General features: G+C 47.0%; 1 protein-coding gene across 1 annotated transcript in view; it reads right to left on the bottom strand.

The window, feature by feature from the left end:
• Nucleotides 1-266: 266 nt before the first annotated feature.
• The window catches only part of COL15A1 (collagen type XV alpha 1 chain), a 98,413-nt gene continuing 78,701 nt past the window's right edge, over nt 267-19,978 (bottom strand). The window contains exons 27-40 of the mRNA XM_028145945.2: nt 19,104-19,172; nt 18,947-18,988; nt 16,498-16,543; nt 14,326-14,406; nt 13,871-13,920; nt 13,657-13,758; nt 12,668-12,812; nt 8,660-8,724; nt 6,971-7,099; nt 6,747-6,809; nt 5,750-5,809; nt 3,919-4,104; nt 2,372-2,487; nt 267-1,371 (exon numbers count right to left, since the gene is read on the bottom strand). Of these exons, the coding sequence (XP_028001746.2) occupies nt 1,158-1,371; nt 2,372-2,487; nt 3,919-4,104; nt 5,750-5,809; nt 6,747-6,809; nt 6,971-7,099; nt 8,660-8,724; nt 12,668-12,812; nt 13,657-13,758; nt 13,871-13,920; nt 14,326-14,406; nt 16,498-16,543; nt 18,947-18,988; nt 19,104-19,172 (1,368 nt within the window). The 3' untranslated portion in view covers nt 267-1,157. The remainder of the gene's footprint in view (nt 1,372-2,371; nt 2,488-3,918; nt 4,105-5,749; nt 5,810-6,746; nt 6,810-6,970; nt 7,100-8,659; nt 8,725-12,667; nt 12,813-13,656; nt 13,759-13,870; nt 13,921-14,325; nt 14,407-16,497; nt 16,544-18,946; nt 18,989-19,103; nt 19,173-19,978) is intronic.

Genomic DNA, 19,978 nt, shown 5'->3' with positions numbered 1-19,978 from the left:
AAAGTTGTGTGTTGAGACAGTCACAGTTCATCCTGTTTTCCACACTGGGGTTCTTCTGCCCACCCTCACACTGCCCCCTCCAAGTAGGAGAGAACAAGCAGGAGCAGATGAGCATGATGGGAAAATCTTCCTGTTTTCTGATCACCCCCAAGGACTACACAAGTGGCAGTGACAGGGTTAGTAAACCCTCCCCCCCGCCCCAGGCCATTTCCACATCAGTGGTGGAGAATAAAGGAACTAGAGGGGGAAAAATCAAACAAAAGAAAGCGCCTGGAAAAGATGTTTTTATGTTCACTTACATGGAAAAAAAAAAAATCAAAGTATACAGCATGAAATATAGGTATCTCAGAAAAATTCATCCTCATGAACCCATTTGTTCAATCGCAGTTATAATTCAAGAGTTGCCAAATGAAAATCATAAAATCAGGGTGGGGGTGGGGGAAAGGGCCACCAAGGGAAAGGTAGGAATTACGTGTTATTTCTTTTCTAGTTTCAGATAACTGGGAGTTTAAACTTTTCCAGCAAGTCAGAGTGATATAAACAGATGCCATACTAAAATATGATGGTAGCAAAAATATAAAACTCCTAAAGCATGAGGACAATATTTTAGAAAATAAAAACATTAAAATCTGATAATACCAGAAACTACAGATAGGATCATTTGAGCACTTCGGTATCTCTGTATGAACAGCAGTTGCAAATGATGGGTGTATATTAAAGAATAAAGCACTGGGTCTGCACATAACTTAAAGAGGGGTAATATTTCTAAACACCGACTTTGTAAGAAAACATGAAGGACATCTTACACTCAACAACAATGGTTGAAAAGAGGAAATCACTTTCTGAAGGATGCAGTCGGGAGCGTGCCACGGCCTTTTGTCTACAATGTGCTCTCGGCCGTGTTGGGATGTGTTCGCACTGCCTGGGGTTTCCTGCAGAGTCTAGCACCAATATGCGGATCAGATGTTTATCTTTGATCTGAGTTTGTTGATGTCTTCAGTTTTGAGTGTATTGAGGTATGTTTTCTTTGGTTGCTGTTGTGATAAATGTGTAATAACAAAACCCACCAATATTTACAACATTTAAACATTTTAGATTTCAGTGTCAACTCTTCACATAAGAAAAATTGGGGAACTCTTCAGGTCATGGGAAGGTCATTACTTCCTAGCGTCGGTCATGAAACTGTTTTCGATACAGAGAACAATTAGCCTACTCGCGCAGCTATATGCTTTCTGGTCCAGAATCTTCCCCGTGCTCAGCGGGGAGGCCAATCCCGTGACTGCCGTGTTGGCGGTTCGCCATGCTTCACAGTACTTATCCTCAAGACGCACTCCATGGGGGTTGGAGCCATGCCAAACAACCTTCTGGGGCCTGAAAAGTAATTTTGTCGTGTTATTTTTTTTCTTCTTCATGGCATATTTCAGTGAACAAATTGGCATAAGTCTAGCGAATTAAGTCAAACCCCCTGAGCCCTCCATGGTTTGACCCCACGTCATCTCTCCATCCTCAATGCTCTTTCTAATTACTAGTAGCTGAACACACCACGCTCCAACCACACCCAGCTCATACATGTTCTCAAATCATACCCTGTGCTATGTGAATCTGAACCTTCCCTCATGAAATCCCTTTGTCTAAACCAGCCTCTCTTTCATTCTCAGACCGGGGTTTCTTTCTCATCTTTCAAAGTCCATTAAATGCTTACTCGTACAGAAGCCTTCTTGATTCTCACCCCCAAGTAATGGTGAGTGCTTTGCCTGGACTCCTTCATCTTATCTGCTTCTCCATTTTACAACTGCGATGTTCTGGCGGGAATCACAGCTAATCTGTGTCTGTCTTCCCCTGTAGGCTGTGAGCCCTGTAAGGGTAGGGCCCATGTAGATACTGTGCCTGCCAGGCCTGGCATCAGGAGTGGCATAGAGTAGATGCTGAGGAAAGATTTGCTGAGTTGTTCTATTCTTAATAGCATACATAGTTTTCAAAGGATTTGAGTGCAGCTCACAGCGTAGGGTTGAAGGATCACCAAGAGTAGCATTGCTTACCACTTATTAAGTGCCTACTATATTCTAGATGTTCTCACACTTACCATTCCATTTTCCCAACAACTCTATGGGATAGATATGATTACCTTGCCCATTCAACAGGTGAGGCAGCTGAGGCTCAGAGAGCAGAAGGGCCTTGTGTTGAAGGTCCCATATTAAGGTCTTGGACCCGGCTCCAAAGCCAGGACTCTCTCCAGGGCCCTCAGCTACCTCCCTGAGGCTTTATGCTGGCAACACCCCAGAGGGACAGCTGACAAAAGCATCCCATGATTAGAATGTCTCCTAAAACTGTCTATCATACCATATACTTTGAGGCTTCCACCCCTACTTACCAAGAAGGATCTGTCATCACGTCTCGGCCATCAAAGGAGTATATTGGAACATGTGTACTGAACTGACCTCCATGGCCAGAAAAAATTGAGTCCCAATTATTGAAAAGTACTTGGCCCTATAGAGATAAAAATGTCACATTAGAATCATTATACAACAGCCTGCAAATGAACTAGTTATTTACTCATTCTTTTATTATTTTTTTTAATTTAAAGATTTTTTATTGGTTTTTTAGAGAGGGGGAGAGAGGAGAGAGAGAGAGAGAGAGACATCAATAGGCTGCCTCCTGCACACCCCCTACCAGGTATCGAGCCCGCTACCTGGCCATGTTCCCTGACTAGAAATCAAACTGGCAACCTTTCAGTGCAGGGGATGACACCCAACCAACTGAGCCACACCGGCCAGGGCTATTTGCTCATTCTTTAAGGCCAGATTCACCTCACACTGAAGTCAACCTCAATCACAAAGACAGAGTGGGGACTCAGGAAATATCTGTTGTTTGATTTTATCATCCATTCCTGAACCCTTTCAGTTTTACTATCTTATTTCTTGAACTAATTTTTCTTATGATATGTATACAAAGTCCCGCCCCATCAAAAGTGTGTTTTAGGTTTTTATCTTATTATTGTTTTAAAATATTTTATATGTATATGCTGAGCTTCAAATTTGTGCCAATCCACATTATGGAGATAAATCTCTTACTCCTTTTTCTGAAGGAGCCCTGTTACCTTCAGCTATTTTTATTGCAAGCATACAAAAAATTTGGTCCCAAATTGAAGTACTAGGGTCCCAAGGACCAGAGGGTCTCAAAGTACCTTTGAGATCTAGTGGGAGGTCAGGACTCAGGTTGTGTGTGAGCAATAACAGAGCTGTACCTCTGCAGCTTTGAAAGAGTCGACTACTTCCATGGTCAATTATACCACTGAAGGATCCTATGAGGCCCTGCCTTGCCTCCAAATGGGGGCAGAGAAATATCTTCCAGGCTTTGGCAGCTTAGATGTGCCAAAGACTCCGAACCAGGTTGCCTGAGAAGGTGTCTGCTCTGTGACCAGTGATTACCAGCTATTCTCTGATACCACTCAGCCGGTGCCCTACAGAAGGCATCTCAGGTGGAACCAAGAGCCCCAGATGTGGGGGGTCAAGGAAACTAATTCTAGATTGTAGTGACTTTGAGCAAACGTCTTTCTCCTGAGCCTCAGTTTCCTCATCTGACAAAAGAATAACTTCCTTTTTTATTGAAAGTACGGATTAAAATAATGAATGTAAAGTACTTTGTAAACATTAGAAAACTATGTAAGTGAAAGAGGCCATTATTCCTCCCTCCTGTCTGCTCCATGAGACATACCATCCAGGCAGGAAGGCTACTGTAAATATTAGAAAACTAAGGTCCTGAGGAAGAAAGTGACCCACCCAGAGTCACACAGCCAATCAGGGACAGGCTGGGCCTGGAACCAGCACACTTCGGATGATGTCAGAAGGTGGCAACTGCCTCCAGTCCCTGTGGAGACCAGTGCACCCAGAAGGCAATAGGGACAGCATTTATTTTTACCTTGAGATTTACTATTGGAAGGCTATATCTCTCTGCTTTCCTCACAACTGTGGAGAGATCTTGCAGATGGGTGGATAAGAATGCTCGGTAGGTGGACAACAGTCCTGCATCCCTGGCCTGCTGGAAGCACTGAAAATCAGCTCGAATGTCCCCAGAAAATGGCATGTTCAGAGCAATCAAGTGCAGCTGCAAAAAAAAAAAAAAAAAAAAAAAACGAGAGAGAGAGAGAGAGAGAGAGAAGACAGTACAGTTAAAGAGTGAAAGGCAATCCCCAAGTCCCATAACCATCCCATAATCATCTCATGTTCCTAATGAGATCGCAGACTTCTTAGAATGGAAGGCACACCTGAGGGCGTCTTATTCAATCTCTACCTGGGGCTCCTCAGGGTCCAATCTCTTCTCACTGTAGAGATTCTCTTTCGGGAATCCTACCACCCTGTCATCATTGCCATGGCTTGGCTAAAGACTCTAAGTCTAAATCTCCAGACCAGACCCACTGTGGTGTTTCATATCTTCATATCCTATTCCCTCCTGGAAGTCTCCACTCAGGTATCCTACAGGTGCCTCAGGTTCACTAGGCCCACGTGAACTCCTGCATGATGAAGACAGCATGATAGGGAACATGCTTCTGGTGTCTGCCAAACCTATACCTTGTTCTTTGCTAAAATGCCCCCACAACTCTTGTTTTAAAAAGTGATCTTAGGCCATGCAATCTTGGCTAGTTTTGATTTGTCTGGGAGTGGGCGATTGGCCCAAGATGACCCATGTAAACCATCTCTCTCAAGACTCTGAATTGAGTCAGAAAGTATTGGGCTCTGCAGCTGTAAGATCACATTGAACTAGGGCCAGGATCAGTGCATAGCCACCCAAAGTTGTGTGTAAGCTTTGAAGATATAATCTATGTCTGTGTGTTGGGGTGGGGGTGGAAGGCAGTTAGGAGGAAAGACCTTGGCAAAAGCTGGTCTGTAAAGATAGTGGAGCAGACTAATAGCAGGGACAAGAGTTTTCCTTTCTGCAAACGACCCTGAAAAGGAATCTCAGTTACCCAAGCGGAAACCTGGACATCATTCTTGAACTCCCTAATCCACACCTTCCCTTATTCAGTAGTCAATTAGCACATTCGCCCCTCCTGACTCCTTGTCTTTCCAATCTGCCCACTTTTCTAGGTTCACTGCTATGATCATAGTCCAGATAGTATAGTAGCTGCCTAACTGGTCTTAGGACCCCTGGTCTTGTCCCCTCTAATCCATTTCTACACTACACCCAAAGTAGTTTCTGAAATGCCAATCGTATAATACCCTTTTCTTGCTTAAGACTCTTCATTGTCCACTGGAGAAGGTCGAAGTCCTTAGCTTGGCTTACAGGCCCTTGATGATTAGCCCATGCCCTTTGCAGACTGAACATCTCTTGAACTCTACTCCTTCAGCCAGACTGAAATACTCAGAATTATGGAAATGTACAGCACTCCCCCTTGCCTCCGTCTGTTCCATATGCCCTCTGCCTGGAATTCCCACTCTTTCACCCACCTGGCTCTCTCCTGCCCTCAACTGCCTTTTAGGTCTTAGTTTAGAGGTCACCTCCTCTAAATAAGGCAGACTTCTTTGACCTTCCTCGCACCTCCCCCCCCCCCCCCGCCCGCCCCGGCCCAGCATCCTTTGATTGCCTCACCCAAACGACTTAGCACAATGTACTGTAATTACCTATTTTTCTGTTTGCCTCTCTTGCTAGTCTATTTGCACCTTGACAGTAGGACTGTGGGCCCAGCATGGGACCTAGCACATAGCAGATACACATTCAGCATTTGCAGAGTAAGTGCATGAATTGTACTTACTGCAGGCCTCCCATAATTGACACTTGAAACAGGTGTCAGTGGAGGTCGAAGCGGATGAGGCTATTATGTAAAAAAAAGAAAGAAAACAAACAGTTTTTACTATTTTCGTTTCATTCAATCTGTTCTTCAGAGTACATTGAGGTATAAGTGCAACGTTTCTGGAGAAGATACTTTAGTTTGTCATGGTCTTTGGGCCAGTCTTAACTGGGAATGAAAAAAAAAATAATTCTCAGAAAGGAAGGGAGTATTCTCAGTCTTTAAGAAAGAGCACTGAGCCGAAACCGGTTTGGCTCAGTGGATAGAGCGTCGGCCTGCGGACTCAAGGGTCCCGGGTTCGATTCCGGTCGGGGGCATGTGCCTTGGTTACGGGCACATCCCCAGTGGGGGGTGTGCAGGGGGCAGCTGATCGATGTTTCTCTCTCATCGATGTTTCTAACTCTCTATCCCTCTCTCTTCCTCTCTGTAAAAAATCAATAAAATATATTTTACAAAAAAAAAAAAAAAAAGAAAGAGCACTGAATCAGGGAAGCAGAAGGCCCGTGTTTGACAGCTGACCCATTCCCTTAATAGAGCAAGTCACCTCTTCAGAGCCTGTTTCCTCATCTGCAAAATGGGATGATAGTACCTGCCTCGAAGGTGGCTGTAGGGTCAAGAAATGGACAATGTAAGTTGCCGAGGAGTGCCAAATATTAAAGGGTTCTTTAAGATCACTTATGCCAATCATGATATCACAGATGAATAAACTGAGGCCAAGAGAGGGAAAGCCCCTTGCCCAGGAGGATTCAGCTATGACATGGACACAGATCTCCAGCCTTTGGGTCCAGATCTCCCTCCTCTCTGTAGTGAGAACATTCTGTGGGCACCTGGTCATTCCTGGGCTTCCACCAGATACCGAACCATGCAGCGCTGGCTGTGCAGAGTTTGGAGAGCTGGGTGCCGGGTACCAGCGGGGACTCAGTAAATGCTGAGCAAGATGCAAGGCAGGAAAACTACTCACGTTGTTGCTGGAAAGCGCAGGGGGTGGAGGGCTGTCAGCAGGAATGGGGATCAGTTCTCCCAGCTTTAAGAAAAAACAGTACATTGAAAATGAACCAACTAGAAACTGTTCACCTATTTTTTTTCCCACCTATTTTTAAAACAGAAAAATAACATTTACAGGAGTAGATGGTTACTTTTCAGGGGTACTTGAAGGCAATTTATTTAAGAAAGTTGAAGAATTACCTGTAATTTTTTCCAACCATCTCTGACACGAATGAAAAACTCGGTGCTGTCCCTCAGGTAGATGAACGTCCCTTCTGTCACCAGATGTGCGTTCTGCAGCATGTCGGCCATGCTGCTCAGGGCTGTAACCTGTCAGGTCGTTTAAAACCAAACACTGCAGTTATCCTGGGAGCAGTGGCACTTGGAAAGCTGGCCTCCTTGTCAAGTCCAATATAAGCCACCCCCCTCTAAGTCAATGAAAAGGCCTATTGCAGGCGTCCTCAAACTACGGCCCGCGGGCCACATGCGGCCCGCCGAGGACATTTATCTGGCCCGCCGGGTGTTTTTGCCGTTTTTTTTTTTTTTACTTCAAAATAAGATATGTACAGTGTGCATAGGAATTTGTTCATAGTTTTGTTTTTTTTAAAACTATAGTCTGGCCCTCCAACTGTCTGAGGGACAGTGAACTGGCCCTCTGTTTAAAAAGTTTGAGGACCCCTGGCCTATTGTGCCAGAGGGTGATACACAGCTTCCTCATAACCAAAGGACAATCTTTTTGATAAAACAAAAACATGAATTCCTTTGGAACACAACTCTAAATTGTAATAGATATGTTAAGACAAGAAGACAATAGGCTGCGGGTATAAAGACATTTAAAAACCATGGAGAGTTGCCTTTGTTGGGTGCTGGTATCAGCAAAGTGGTCGGTGAGTTTTGCCACTTCCATTTCTGTGAGCTGCTCAGTGGCGCTGACATGGCAACATGTATTGTCTCACCCTGCTGCTTACAGAGCTTCAAATTGGTTTCATTTGGAATAAGAAATGAAGCAAGCAAACAATTCTGCTTAGGTCTTGAATCTTTCTTGCCTCGCCAGGTAGTTACAACACTAAATACCCGGTAGAAAAGGAGGCTCTGTCATATCTCTGTCTAGAAAGCTGCCGAAGGGTCAGGCCGTCATCTCGGCATATCCAAGAGCAGACAGAGAAGCTGCAAATGTCTATTGAAAAGCACCAAGTCTCAAAGAAATATCAGCCAAGAGAGCTTTTACTTCTCATTTCAACTGAGTGGGATTATAAAAGATTAATTTTCACTTAGCCTTGAAGATAGTAACTGTGCCTCAAAATGGCTTAGAAATCCCCCAACGGCAGCAAATACCAACATTCCATTATCTGCGGGACTGTTCTTTCACCCGCAGCCCAATTTCCCAACTGAAAGCCCGCAAACATCACAGATCACAGAGCGTTGCTAGGACTCCTGGCATCCTGGGGAGGTACTGTGCCCTGTTGGTGCATCATCAGAGCCCCTGGGCACTCTACCTGCTCCAGTGACCTGCAGCGCAAGGAGCGCACAAGAGACAGCCTTTGGCGGAACAGCGGAGGCTGAGTTACCAGCACGGGGCCTGATGTGATACTGTTTACACTCTAGTGCTTCTGTTTTTGATGTCATATGATTGGTTCTACTTAGTTTAGTGAATTAAGGAACAAAAGGGTACAACTGAAATCATAGATGATTTTGTATTCAGAATCTCTTTACTTACAAAATCACCTAAAGAAATAATAAATACCCTCTGTTTGTGGGACTGCACCAATGCGACCATCAGGGAGGCCTCATTCCAACATAAAGGTGTCGCAGCCCCTACATACTGTAGCCCAAGTGCTAAGTAAACCCGTCCAAAGCAGAGGATGGGTACACACTGATCACTATACTGACCAGGTTTCTGGATCCGGGAAGCCCTGGCTGTCCTGGAGGGCCAGGTGGGCCTGGCAGGGCCACAGCTACGACAAAGCACAAAAGAGAAGTTAGAAAAAGTCACACTCTCTGAACAACACCTTGGTGTTAGCTGGTCATCAGGGGAGCAGAGCAAGCCCACTCGCAGTGCTGCAAAGCATGGGCGCTTGCCTCTGAACCTTGGGCACTCTGGGCCCAGCACCAGACTGAGCCACGTGGACTGGTTTGGGGAAGTGCTGGGCTCCTTCTCCTTCTCCTTCTCCTTTTCCTTCTCCTTCTCCTTCTCCTTCTCCTTCTCCTTCTCCTTCTCCTTCTCCTTCTCCTCCTGCTCCTCCTCCTCCTCCTCCTCCTCCTTCTTAATTTTTTTTACTGTCTAAAGTTTTACATATGTCTCCTTTCCCCCCAATTGACCTCCCCTGCCCCAGCCATGTCTACCCTGGGCAAGCCGCCACCGCCCCAGTGTCTGTGTCCATTTGGGCTTCTTGATGATAGACTGGATAAAGCCCTGCCCAGGACTTCTCCATTTTATAAGTGAATACACCCCCCTGGTTACTGTTGTCTGTATAAGTCAGTCTGGGTTGCGTTTTCTGTCACTCACATCCAAAAACTACTGAACAGAGGAAGCAGGCTCAGAAAGAGGAAGAGAAGATGCCAGGCTGCAGAAGGAAGGCAAGTAGGTGAAGTGACAGGAGAGTCTTGGGGCCAGGAGACATGGCCTTAGGTCCCCGATTTCAGCTGTGTGATCTTGGGGAAACAGCAAGCTCTCCAAACCCTAGTTTCCTTATCTGCGAAATGTAAGTGGGCATTTCTTCTTCACTGGGCTGCAATGAGAACTGAGGAAAATACAAACTAGACGCATGCTTTGCAAATTGTACAGCATTCAATTTGCCAGAGGTTCTTGCTTTTGAAGAGTCACAGTGCGCTTAATCAGATCAAGGCTATTGCCCTCTCCCCTAGAAAAATGCACTTGCACACACTCACAATTCTACATAAAATGTTAGTGGGATGACAGCTCCCTGAGGCGATCCTTGAATTCTCAAGGAGTTTATGGTTCCCCAACAAAACGGGCAAGCATAAAGAAATATTATGACAGCTATTCTTTTCCTCTCCTTCTACCTTTCCAATCCCCTATTCCCCCATCAAATCTGCAAGGCTCTTGCAGAGTTAAGGATGTTTTTACAAGTCCCAGTAAAATTACTGTATCAGATTTTCCAGGTAATTGCCAGTAAGTTTGCAGTTCTGACACAGGACTTGAAGATCCATACACAAGTGGCGAATGCCCAGTGGAAAGCAGGTCAGAGGACTGGGATTTAGCCATGCCTCTTACTAGTATTTGTGACCTTGAGCAAGTTTCTTAACCTCTCTGAGCTTCAGTGTCTTCATGCATGAAATGAGTTTTATAATAGTTTCCATTTCATATCCCTCCCAAGGATGCTGTGAAAATTAAGTGGGATAATGAATCTGGGAGTGTTTTGTAAACTGTGAATTGCTGTACATTATGTGAGGGACAATCTTTGTTCTATTGAGCAAGGAGTCCTGGGGCCCCTAGTGTAGGGCTACTATGGACAACAGATTCTCTGCATCCTGTACTCTCCCTGTAATGCACCCCCCCACCCGCCCCGGCCTCCTGCAATGCCTGCTCATCACTCAAGACACTGATGGTTTATCTATTCAGCACCTTCTTTCTTTGCAGGACCAGTACCTTCACCTTCTCTTGGAATCTTCCCCTTCATCTCTACAACCATTTGGTTCCAGAAGGAGCTGTCATATTCTCATGTGATCCTACCTCCTGGCCACAAGTTGGGCACCTGGCCCAAGTCAGGCCAATCAAAAGCCTTTCCCAAGACTTGCTCCATCCTAGGACTTTTCAAACAAAAACCGAGGAGAAAGGCCAAGATCTCTAGCTGATGGTAGAAGCTGTAAGCTGTCATAACCTTATTTCCTTCCCACCATGCAGAGGATGTGGTCTGTGGTGAAGAAGCATGAAGTGCGCATACAGAGAGAAGCTGAGACAAGAGACGCCAGAGGACCCTGGCAGGGCTTGGACCCCTGGTTCTGGTTGTACCTGAGGTCCTGCTGCACATCTGCCTCTCTCACACACTGACTGTTCACCTCTCCTTCACATGCTGTACGTTTCACTTCTGCTGGATCTAGTCTGAGTTACATTTCTGTCACTTGTAGCCCAAAGACCCAAGACTAAGTCAAAGCCCCAACCCCCAAGTCACCCACTATGTAAAGTTCTCCCTGGTGCCCAGACATTGCAGATATCTTCCCAGCTGTGCTTCCACCACACCTGGCTCATGCCAGCCCAAACCACAAAAAGTGATGCAGTCATGCTATTATTGTCGCTACTGTTATTTTCCCACCATGAACACAGCGGGAAGAACACAGGTTTCAGAGCTACACTGACCTGGGTCCTAAACATGTTGGTGCCACTTATTAGTTGTGTGACCTTGGAGAGGTTCCTAAATATCTCTGGATCTCACTTTTTTCATCTGCAAAATGGGGATGCTGATACTTTCCTTGAAGGGCTTTGTGAGATTTTAATAAAATAATGTAGTAGAGTGACTAGCAGAGTTCCTGGCATTTGGTAAATGGAGATTTTCTTCTGTTTCACCCATTTTTCATTTAAGGAAGTGAGGCACCAACAGGTGAAAGAATTTTTACATAGAGAGTTAGAATCAATGCTGGTCCTCAGGTTCTTTAAGGCCCAGGGATAGGCAAAGCAGTCAAGATGTTTCCACCCACACATGAAAAGATACCCAACATCAGTCGTTTTTAGGGAAATGCAAATCAGAACCACAATGAGTATCACTTCACACACACTAGGATGACTAGAAAAAAAAAGATAATAATAAGCATTGATGAAGAGGAGGAGATATTAAAACTTTTTAAAAATTCTTATCCAAAGATATGTTTACTCATTTGAGAGAGAGAGAGAGAGAGAGAGAGAGAGAGAAAGAGAGAGAGAGAGAGATATGTGAGAGAGAAACATCCATTGGTTGCCTCATGTACATGCATTGGGATCAAATCTGCAACCTAGGTATGTTCCTTGACTGGGAATCAAACCTGCAACCTTTTGGTGCTCCAACTAACTGAGCCACCCAGCCAGGGCTGAAATCGGAACCTCTGTACACTGCTGGAGGGAATGCAAAATGGTGCAGCCACTTTGGAAAACAGTCTGATAAGGTTCCTCAAAGAGTTAAACATGTATGACCCAACAATTCCACTCCTAGGTATATACCCAAGAGAACTGAAAACATACATCCACATAAAAACATGTACACATATGTTCATGCAATACTATTCATAACAGTCAAAGAGTAGAAACAACTCAAATATCCATCAACTTATGAATGGATAAACAAAATGTGTCACTGGAATGTTAAGTAGCCATAAAAAGGAATGAAATTCTGATACACACTGCAACGTGGGCCCTTGAAAGTGCTGTGTTAAGTGCTGTGAAAGTGGCCAAACACAAAAGGCCACATAATATGTGATTTCATTTATATGAAATGTCCAGAATAGGCAACTCTACAGATATAGAAAGTACATCATTGGTTGCCAGGTTTGGGGGTTGGGGGTAGAGGTGTGCTGCTAATTGGTACAGGGTTTCTTTTTGAGGTGATAAAACTGTACTTGAATTAGAGTGGTAATGGCTACATAACCTTGTGAATATATGAATTGTACACTTTAAATGGGTGAATTTTATAAATTATCTCAATTTTTTAAAAAAGGAAGGAAGACAAGAAAGAAGGAAGGAAGGAAGGAAGGAAAGAAGGAAGGAAGGAAGGAAAGAAGGAAGGAAAGAAGGAAGGAAAGAAGGAAGGAAGGAAGGAAGGAAGGAAGGAAGGAAGGAAGGAAGGAAGGAAGGAAGAAAGCTAGTTCCATTCGGGAAGCAGCCCTTTGTCAGTGTAGTTGACATGCCATCAGATGGGGTGACCCTGAGCACAATAGCAGCATACGTGTGGGCACAGTCACAGTACTAACCTGCTCCCAGGATAGCTGGAGGTCCTGGTGGCCCTGGGGGTCCCGGTGGCCCAGGAGAACCAGGTCTTCCAAAGCCAGGTGGCCCAGGTAGGCCAGGAACACCTGGGGGTCCCTGGGGCCCCACGATAGTCTCCCCTTTCTGACCCTGTGAAGGCAAGGGCACAGGAACAGAAGAGAGAAAGCACCATTAATCTCTAGAAATCCCCCCTATTCTTTTTAAGTGGACATTTGTAAGTAGTCAATAAATACTAGCTATTGTCATCATTATCCTCAATCTTGGGCACAACTCGAGTGGTGTACGCCCAGTCATTGTGTTTAATGACTCTCCAGAGTACCCCAGAGAGCCCCAAACTAGAAGATCATCTAGCCTAGCCTTTTCAGTTCACAGATAAAGAAGCTGAGACCTAGACTGAGGATAAGACTTTACCAAAGCAAACAGAAGCAAATCTGGAAGTGGAACCCTGGCACCCTGGCTTTGCTGAGTCTGCCCTCATGGCAAGCCCTGAGGGTCAGTGATCTCATCATACTCTTACTAGAGGCATAACTCGATTTCCTCTTCTGTGACCTGGAGAAACTTGTCAGCCCAAGAAGATCAAGCCCATCTAAGAGCTTCCTCTTTGATGAAATTTCCAAAGAATGAAATAGCCCCTCTGAAAAATGCCTCCCTCACCTTCCATTCTGTCTCCACTATCTGATGTGTTCTCTATTAACATCTCTTCATATTCAGCAGTTTCCCACCATCAACATGAACAAGGCAGCACAGTTAGAGACCTGGAAGTAACTTGAATGCTTATGGCCTTGGCCGGCTCCCTGACCTCCATGGGCCTCAGCCAAGTCCCCCTCAGTCAACAAGAGGCCGACGCCCAAGTCCCACCTCAGCTTGTGGCTAATGACTGACTCCTGACTCTCCAACTGCCCAGTCACATTGGGGGGTTTCAGGGAAAGTGGTGACTTGACAAGGAAGGTGGCGTGGAGGGGTCACTACTCACAGCCATGCCTGGACTTCCTGGCCGGCCTGGAGGGCCTGACACAGAGAAGTCGCTGATAGAGTCTCCTTTTTCTCCTTTAAACCCCCTGTCTCCATTCTCCCCCTGGAAGCAGAGAACATGCAAAGAACATTTAGTACGAGGAGGATGAACCGGTCTCTGACATACACCTGAGAACTTGGAAACACGGGCCCAAATTTAGGAGACGAATACTCACCTTCAAGCTGTTTATAAAATGTCTCAGGTAAGCCGGATCCATTGGAGGGCCTGGAAAAGAAACGCCTCATAAAATTTGCAATCTCAGAAATTTAAATAATCACGTTGGCACCCATGATTATTTCCTAGTGGAAGTGACTCTGCATTGGTTTAGCTAACAGAGTGGGCACTGGGCTTGGAGGCAGAAACAGTCCTGGCCTGGATCCCCACCCCAGGCACTGTGGGATCTTGGCACATCCCTTTAGGCCTCGTTTGGCATATGAAGCATGAATAATAGGAACTTCTGGTCTCTCCTGACAATGTTCTATCTTGGACATGTCACCCACGACTGGGTCTCTCTTGAACTCTGTGCAGCTTGCGGTCAGGGCGGTTATGTAATTAGTCTTACTTTCTGGCTCAGTTGGATTTCTCAGGGACAGCAATCCAAGGCAAGATCTAGCCCAAGAGTTGAAATACCTGGTGGTCCCTGGGCCCCCTGGTCGCCTTTTTCTCCTTTGGAGCCGGGAAGACCCCAGGTTCCTTTTTCTCCTTTAACACCTGCCACCAAATACACATACATTAAAAAAAAAAAAAAAGGAAAATTATCTTCATTTTATATAAAGCATTTTTGAGACAAGTTTTTCAAATTGAGCCCCTTTCGCAAAGTCCACTCAATGAACAAAGGCCTATTAAGAGTGTAAAATCCTTCGCTGACTGATGGTGAAGACAGAGGTAGACGCAGCAGACCTTGAAAGGCTCGGTCTCGGGGAGACAGACACAGTGAAGGCTAATGGGCGGCAGGATGGAATGTGCCATCATGAAGATACCAGCAGTGCATCATGGGAGCCCAGCAGAAGCTGGTTAACTCTCTCCCACAGCTTCACACACATGCCCGAGGCTCCACACCAAGTCAGGCCTGCAGCCTCACCTCGTCTATGCCTGTGCAGCACGGAGGTGTCAGGGGCTTACAGAGTTGAGAGATGCCAACTGTGTGACCCTCTACTCCCCGCAGGGCTTGTGAGAAGCACCCTTTCTGCAGAACTGGCATCACAGGCAACCCCTTCCCCAACTCTTTAGAAGGGAGAGAGGCATGAGCTCCTACTGGGAGTTCAGCATTTAGGAAGAGAAGTGACCCCTCCCCCAACCTCGATGAGTGGTGGACACTACATTGCTGAATTCCTGGTTCCCAAGAGGTCTGAGAGATCAACTGACCGACGCCCTTGAACCTAGAGACGGGCACACAGCGTAGATGAAGTTGGGGCTTAGTTTCCCAGTGCGGGGGTTGGGGGGGGTGTGTGGGAAGAATGTATCAGGGGCAGGATGCTGCCAGCTAGGGGTCAGTGGGAGAGGCAATCACACCCGGCAATGCCTCACTGATTGGGGAGGGGGGCTGAGGCCAGGACCTGGGAGTCACCACTGGACCACAGTGGGACCACAGACAGAGGCGCTGCCCCGAGAAGCAGACAACCAGCTCACCGCTGCCCATGTGGCTGCTCATCGAGGGAGCAGGAGTAGACCCACAAGTGAGAGGGAGGACAACTGGCTCACTGGGGCCGCATCCAGAAAAGTCTGCTCCCTCCCCCTCCAGAAGAACCCTGTGAGGAAGGGGAAGCACTGGGGATCTGAGAAAGTAAATCCACATCCACCCCGTCCTCCCCAAGGCCCACCTTGAAGCGGGAGGAAGGGAAAGCCTTGAACTGGATCTGAGCATGGAGTCTGAGAACAGCCTGGACTTTGTAACCAAAGTTACAACTAACTGCAAAATGGGGCCAGATATCACCAGGGAGACCACCACCTGTTGGGCTAAGGCTGACAGAGCCCAGCCAGAGGTCAGTATTGGAAAGAAAAAAAAAAAAAAAAGGCTTCCCCTGTTTAAGCTGCACGTGTTCAGACTTCTCAATCAAAAGGGGGACAGAGGGGTGTGTGGGGACAGAGGACCAGACTGAGTGCTCACCTGCGTGCTCAGTTTCCGGAACGTTCCCACTCCCTGTGTGATAGATGAGCTCCCACAGGCCTCGAACTTGCTAATCAAATGCTCAGAGCCAGGGCTTCTCACACTCTACTGTGCTGCACCCCAGCAGGGCGCTTGTTAAAATGCAGCTTTGACTCAGCAGGTCTGCAGGGAGGCCGAGGGTCCTGCATTTCTAACAAGCTCCTAGGAGATGAAGACGCTGCTGGTCCAAGAACACTTTGCAGCAGAGGTTTTCTGGGCTCCCATGGCCCTGCCCTGTACTAGCTCTTGCTATATCGCATTGTGGCGATTTTTATAATACTCTCACCTAACAGTGCCTGCAGGAATGGTGGAGGACTCACCTGTCTCAGCCCGGTGCATGGGACAGCAGCAAGCAAGGAGAAGGATTCAGTGGATGCTTTATGAATAAACTAACAAATGGACAAATGGAGTGCTTCCTGCTCACTAGGAGGCTCAGCCAAGATGTGTAGAATAAACAGATGGGTGACAAAACCAAACAGAAATGCCCCGTCCCACAGCCTTTGCTCAGCTGTGGGCCCCTCCTAACACATACTAGTTCAGCCAGTTCTTCCTGACCACCGAGTCTATGCCCATGGGCAGATAAAAACTACCCCAGCAGAGGCACGAGGGTCTGGAAATATCCCAGAGAGATGTAAGGTGAAGGAGGGAGTGCGTACCGTGAAAGGTGATGAGTTCTGAATTCCCAGGATGAGCGGTACCAACCTGGAGAGAGAAAGGCAAGGTCATACGTGTGAACCCTTGTCCTGGTGTTTGCATACACGGGTAGCCACTGTCCCCTGCTCTGGGGGCGTGTGTGGCAGGAGGAGCAACGTCATGGAGTCAGGCCTCCTTGGCCAAACAACTCCACAAAGGGGAAGCCCAAAGATTTAAGACACTAAATGGTAGCAGGGTTGGTGTGGCCAACCATGAGTATTGTTGGCATTCTTTTTTTTTTTTTTATCAATGGATTGATTCACATGAGAGGTCAAGCTAGTGATGTACCTAGCCATGAAGCTGGGATGTCATTAGTTTGGCTACTGCATACGATCAGGAATGAGCATCATGAACAGGAACTGAGGGTAGTGGTGATCAATAACAGGAGGGTTATCATTAGGTTGGGAGGGCCATTCTGGACTCCGTATTAAGTGCCTGGGGTCTGGAGTCCAAGCGGTTCCCAGTTCACTCCCAGATTCCTGCATTTCTTTACCTATTAAAACAGAGCCACTTGCCACCATGCTTTTAATAGTCTGTCTTCATCTTTTTTGCAGTTGATATGTGGAATCAGAAGGATCCCTCTGGCACCAGGATTCCCCTAAGCTTTTGGATGGAGGGTCACAAGCTGCTCAGGGGTCACTGATAGAAGATGGGGGAAGGGAAGGGAGGGGAATCTTCAAGGAAAAACATTTCTAGGTTAAGGATGAAGGCCCCAGCGCCAAGCTGATATCTTGTGGCTTCGCTGATGAAGTCCCTCCACTCCAGGCAGGAGCTGTGAACTGTGATGGTTGGAAAGGGGCTGTATTTCAAAGGGGCTTGCGAAATGCTGGGTGTGAAAGGGAGCATTTCTCTTCCAAGTGTCCATTTTGAGAGCTGGTCAAGGAATGTCGATGGCCCAGCCCCCGTGGTGCCCAGCAGCACGAAATAAAAAACACTCTGCAAACGTGCTCTGACCTCCTCTTTGGCTTCTTTTAAGTAACCTCTAGACCCCCACAGGCCATGTTTACTAAAAAGGGTCCTAGTCCAGGTCATGGTCATTGCAGTCGCATTCTTACAATACTCTCAAGTGTGCCAAGTGCTGTCCCATGGCTGGTCCATTAGAAACCTGGAATTGTGTTATCTGGGAGGCCCTCTGGGCACTAACTCAGTCCCCCCTTCTGTACCATCGGAGGTGGGATGCAGCCATCGCTCCAGAGGGTTCCTCCAACACTGATGTTTTATGTTTCTGTTCCGTCCATCAATGTAAACATGACCTGGGGTGCTGCTGTCCTCACACAGATCTGGGAGCCAGCAGGCCCCTTGGTCACCTTACACAGGCGGGTCCTGTCCTCTGCCTTCCAGGCCAGAGTTCCCAGGTCCTAGATTGCAGACTTGGATGCCTCAAAGTTTAGACAAGGACAACATCTAGGCAAACACACAGCCAAGCTGCATCATTTTAGAGCTTTTGATCCAAGCCTTATCACCACTTCAACAGGCATCGATTATGAACCCACTTTAAGGAACCTTTTAAAATTTTAATTAATTTCTTTAAGGAATCGTTCGAAATTGTAATTTGCAAGCTCCTGAGAATAGAGGCCATCCCTGTCTAGTTCACTCCTGTGTCCCCAGGGCCTAGTGGAGTACTTAGCATTCGGTAAGTACTCAGTTAATATCGGTTGAATGAGCGAGAGAATGATTACGCACAGTTCCGTGACTAATGTTCGTGCATAGAGGCCCACCTTCCTGGGTTTCCCCACAGAAATGGGATTCTCCTAATACTGCTGAGACCTCAGGGACAGTGCCACTGACTACCTGGGTGGCCAGTCACGTGTCCGATCCCCTGGGTCACAGTGCCTGCACCTGCTGCCTGGTGGTCGGGGGAAGTGAGTAATAGTTCCAGATCTGTCAGTCCTGTGACCTTGAACAAGTCAGTGAGCTTGTCTGAGGCAGTTTGCCTCCTCATTATAAAAGAGTGAGAGAACCCTGCCTCTCAGGTGCTGTGCTGTGTGGTAATATCACATCTGGGAAAGGACAGCACACGGTCAGTTAGAGGTTTTAGCCCAGAGTTCCCAATGCAAAGAGCACTGACTGAATTGTTTATTTTCTTGTTTATATTTTTAAGGTGCTTATTTCCCCCTATCATACTGCTCGAAGCATGAATCTAATATGGTCACGATAACAAAAGACACTGCTTTTTGATTGGGCTAAAGAAACACTGTCAGCCTGTGTACCCTTAGAAGACCCTGCATGTTTCATTGCCGCGGTCTGTTATCTAGAAGCTTCTGATCACTTAAAGGTCTATATGTAAGTGATATGAGACATCAAAGAGGACGCTGTTAGATAGAAAGGGCTCAAGACAAAGACCGATCATCTTCTCTGAGTTGCTTTCTGTGCAAAGCCTGCTCTTTACGACAGTGACCGTATGCTACTTACTGGCATCTTGCAGTGTGGCCGGACTGGTATGGGGAAGACAGCCTGTGGGAAGCGAGGACAAGAGAAGTGAGGCCATCGGGACATCTGACTTGGGCTTAGGTCAGTTTGGTGCCCACTGCCCCCCTGCAGGTCTCTCCCCCACCCCGCCCCCACTTACTCCTTTGATGTTAATCACTGCTCCCGGTGGTCCAGGGGGGCCTGGAGGACCAGGTAAGCCAGGGGGGCCCTGAGGAAGAAAGGCCATTCCTGAGTTCAGGTGGTTGTGAGTGCAGAGGAGGCTGCAGGATACTTTCCCCAGGTTTGGGGGACACAATGAGGAAAGCTGGTCCCGTCTACAGAGCACGTCTACATAGCTGACCTCATTGCATCTTCACAACAACCCATGGGGAAGATAGCAGAGCAACAAGTATTATCTCTGGTTTACATATGGATGATGAGGTCCAGGGCAGAGAAGTGACCTGCTCAAGGCCACACAGCAACTTATGGCAGAACTGAGATTCTGACTCCCAGGGCCATGCTCAGCTGATACTGAGTCCACCACCTCTCTATCAGCACATCTCTAGAGTGGAGCGACAAGTGAGGTGGGGGTGGGGGTTGGGGGAAAGGGTGGTCCTTCACGTGCTATGGCACCTCAGAGAGTGCCTCATAAATGCAAAAATAAATGCCAAACTCTGGCTGGGTAGCACAGTTATTTTCCAAGCCAGGTCATCCTGGCCTGAATACCATGCAGTGTTTGCTCCTCTCAGCCTGGATCCCAAGCAGGATGTCCCAGCAGGAGGGGCGAGGCTCCGACCCAGGCATGAGGCATCTAGCCCACTCTGAAGCTGCACTGATCTCCTAAGGGCAGGCATCAGTGTCTGCTTTTCCTAGTAGTCCCAGCAGGCTTGATGGCTAGGAGTTACTTCCCCAATGCTTCAGGAAAATTGTTTGTCTGGGTTTCTGGACATACTGAGCAGAGGCAGTGTGGTGCAAACAGAAGCAGCAACAGACTTAGAGCTGCATTTGCACCTTAGCTTGGTGACCTACAGTGAG

The sequence above is a fragment of the Eptesicus fuscus genome, chromosome 15, assembly GCF_027574615.1.
Source record: "Eptesicus fuscus isolate TK198812 chromosome 15, DD_ASM_mEF_20220401, whole genome shotgun sequence".
NCBI lineage: Eukaryota > Metazoa > Chordata > Mammalia > Chiroptera > Vespertilionidae > Eptesicus > Eptesicus fuscus.
Note: the sequence above shows the minus strand (reverse complement) of the source record. Positions and strands in the feature narration are given on the sequence as shown.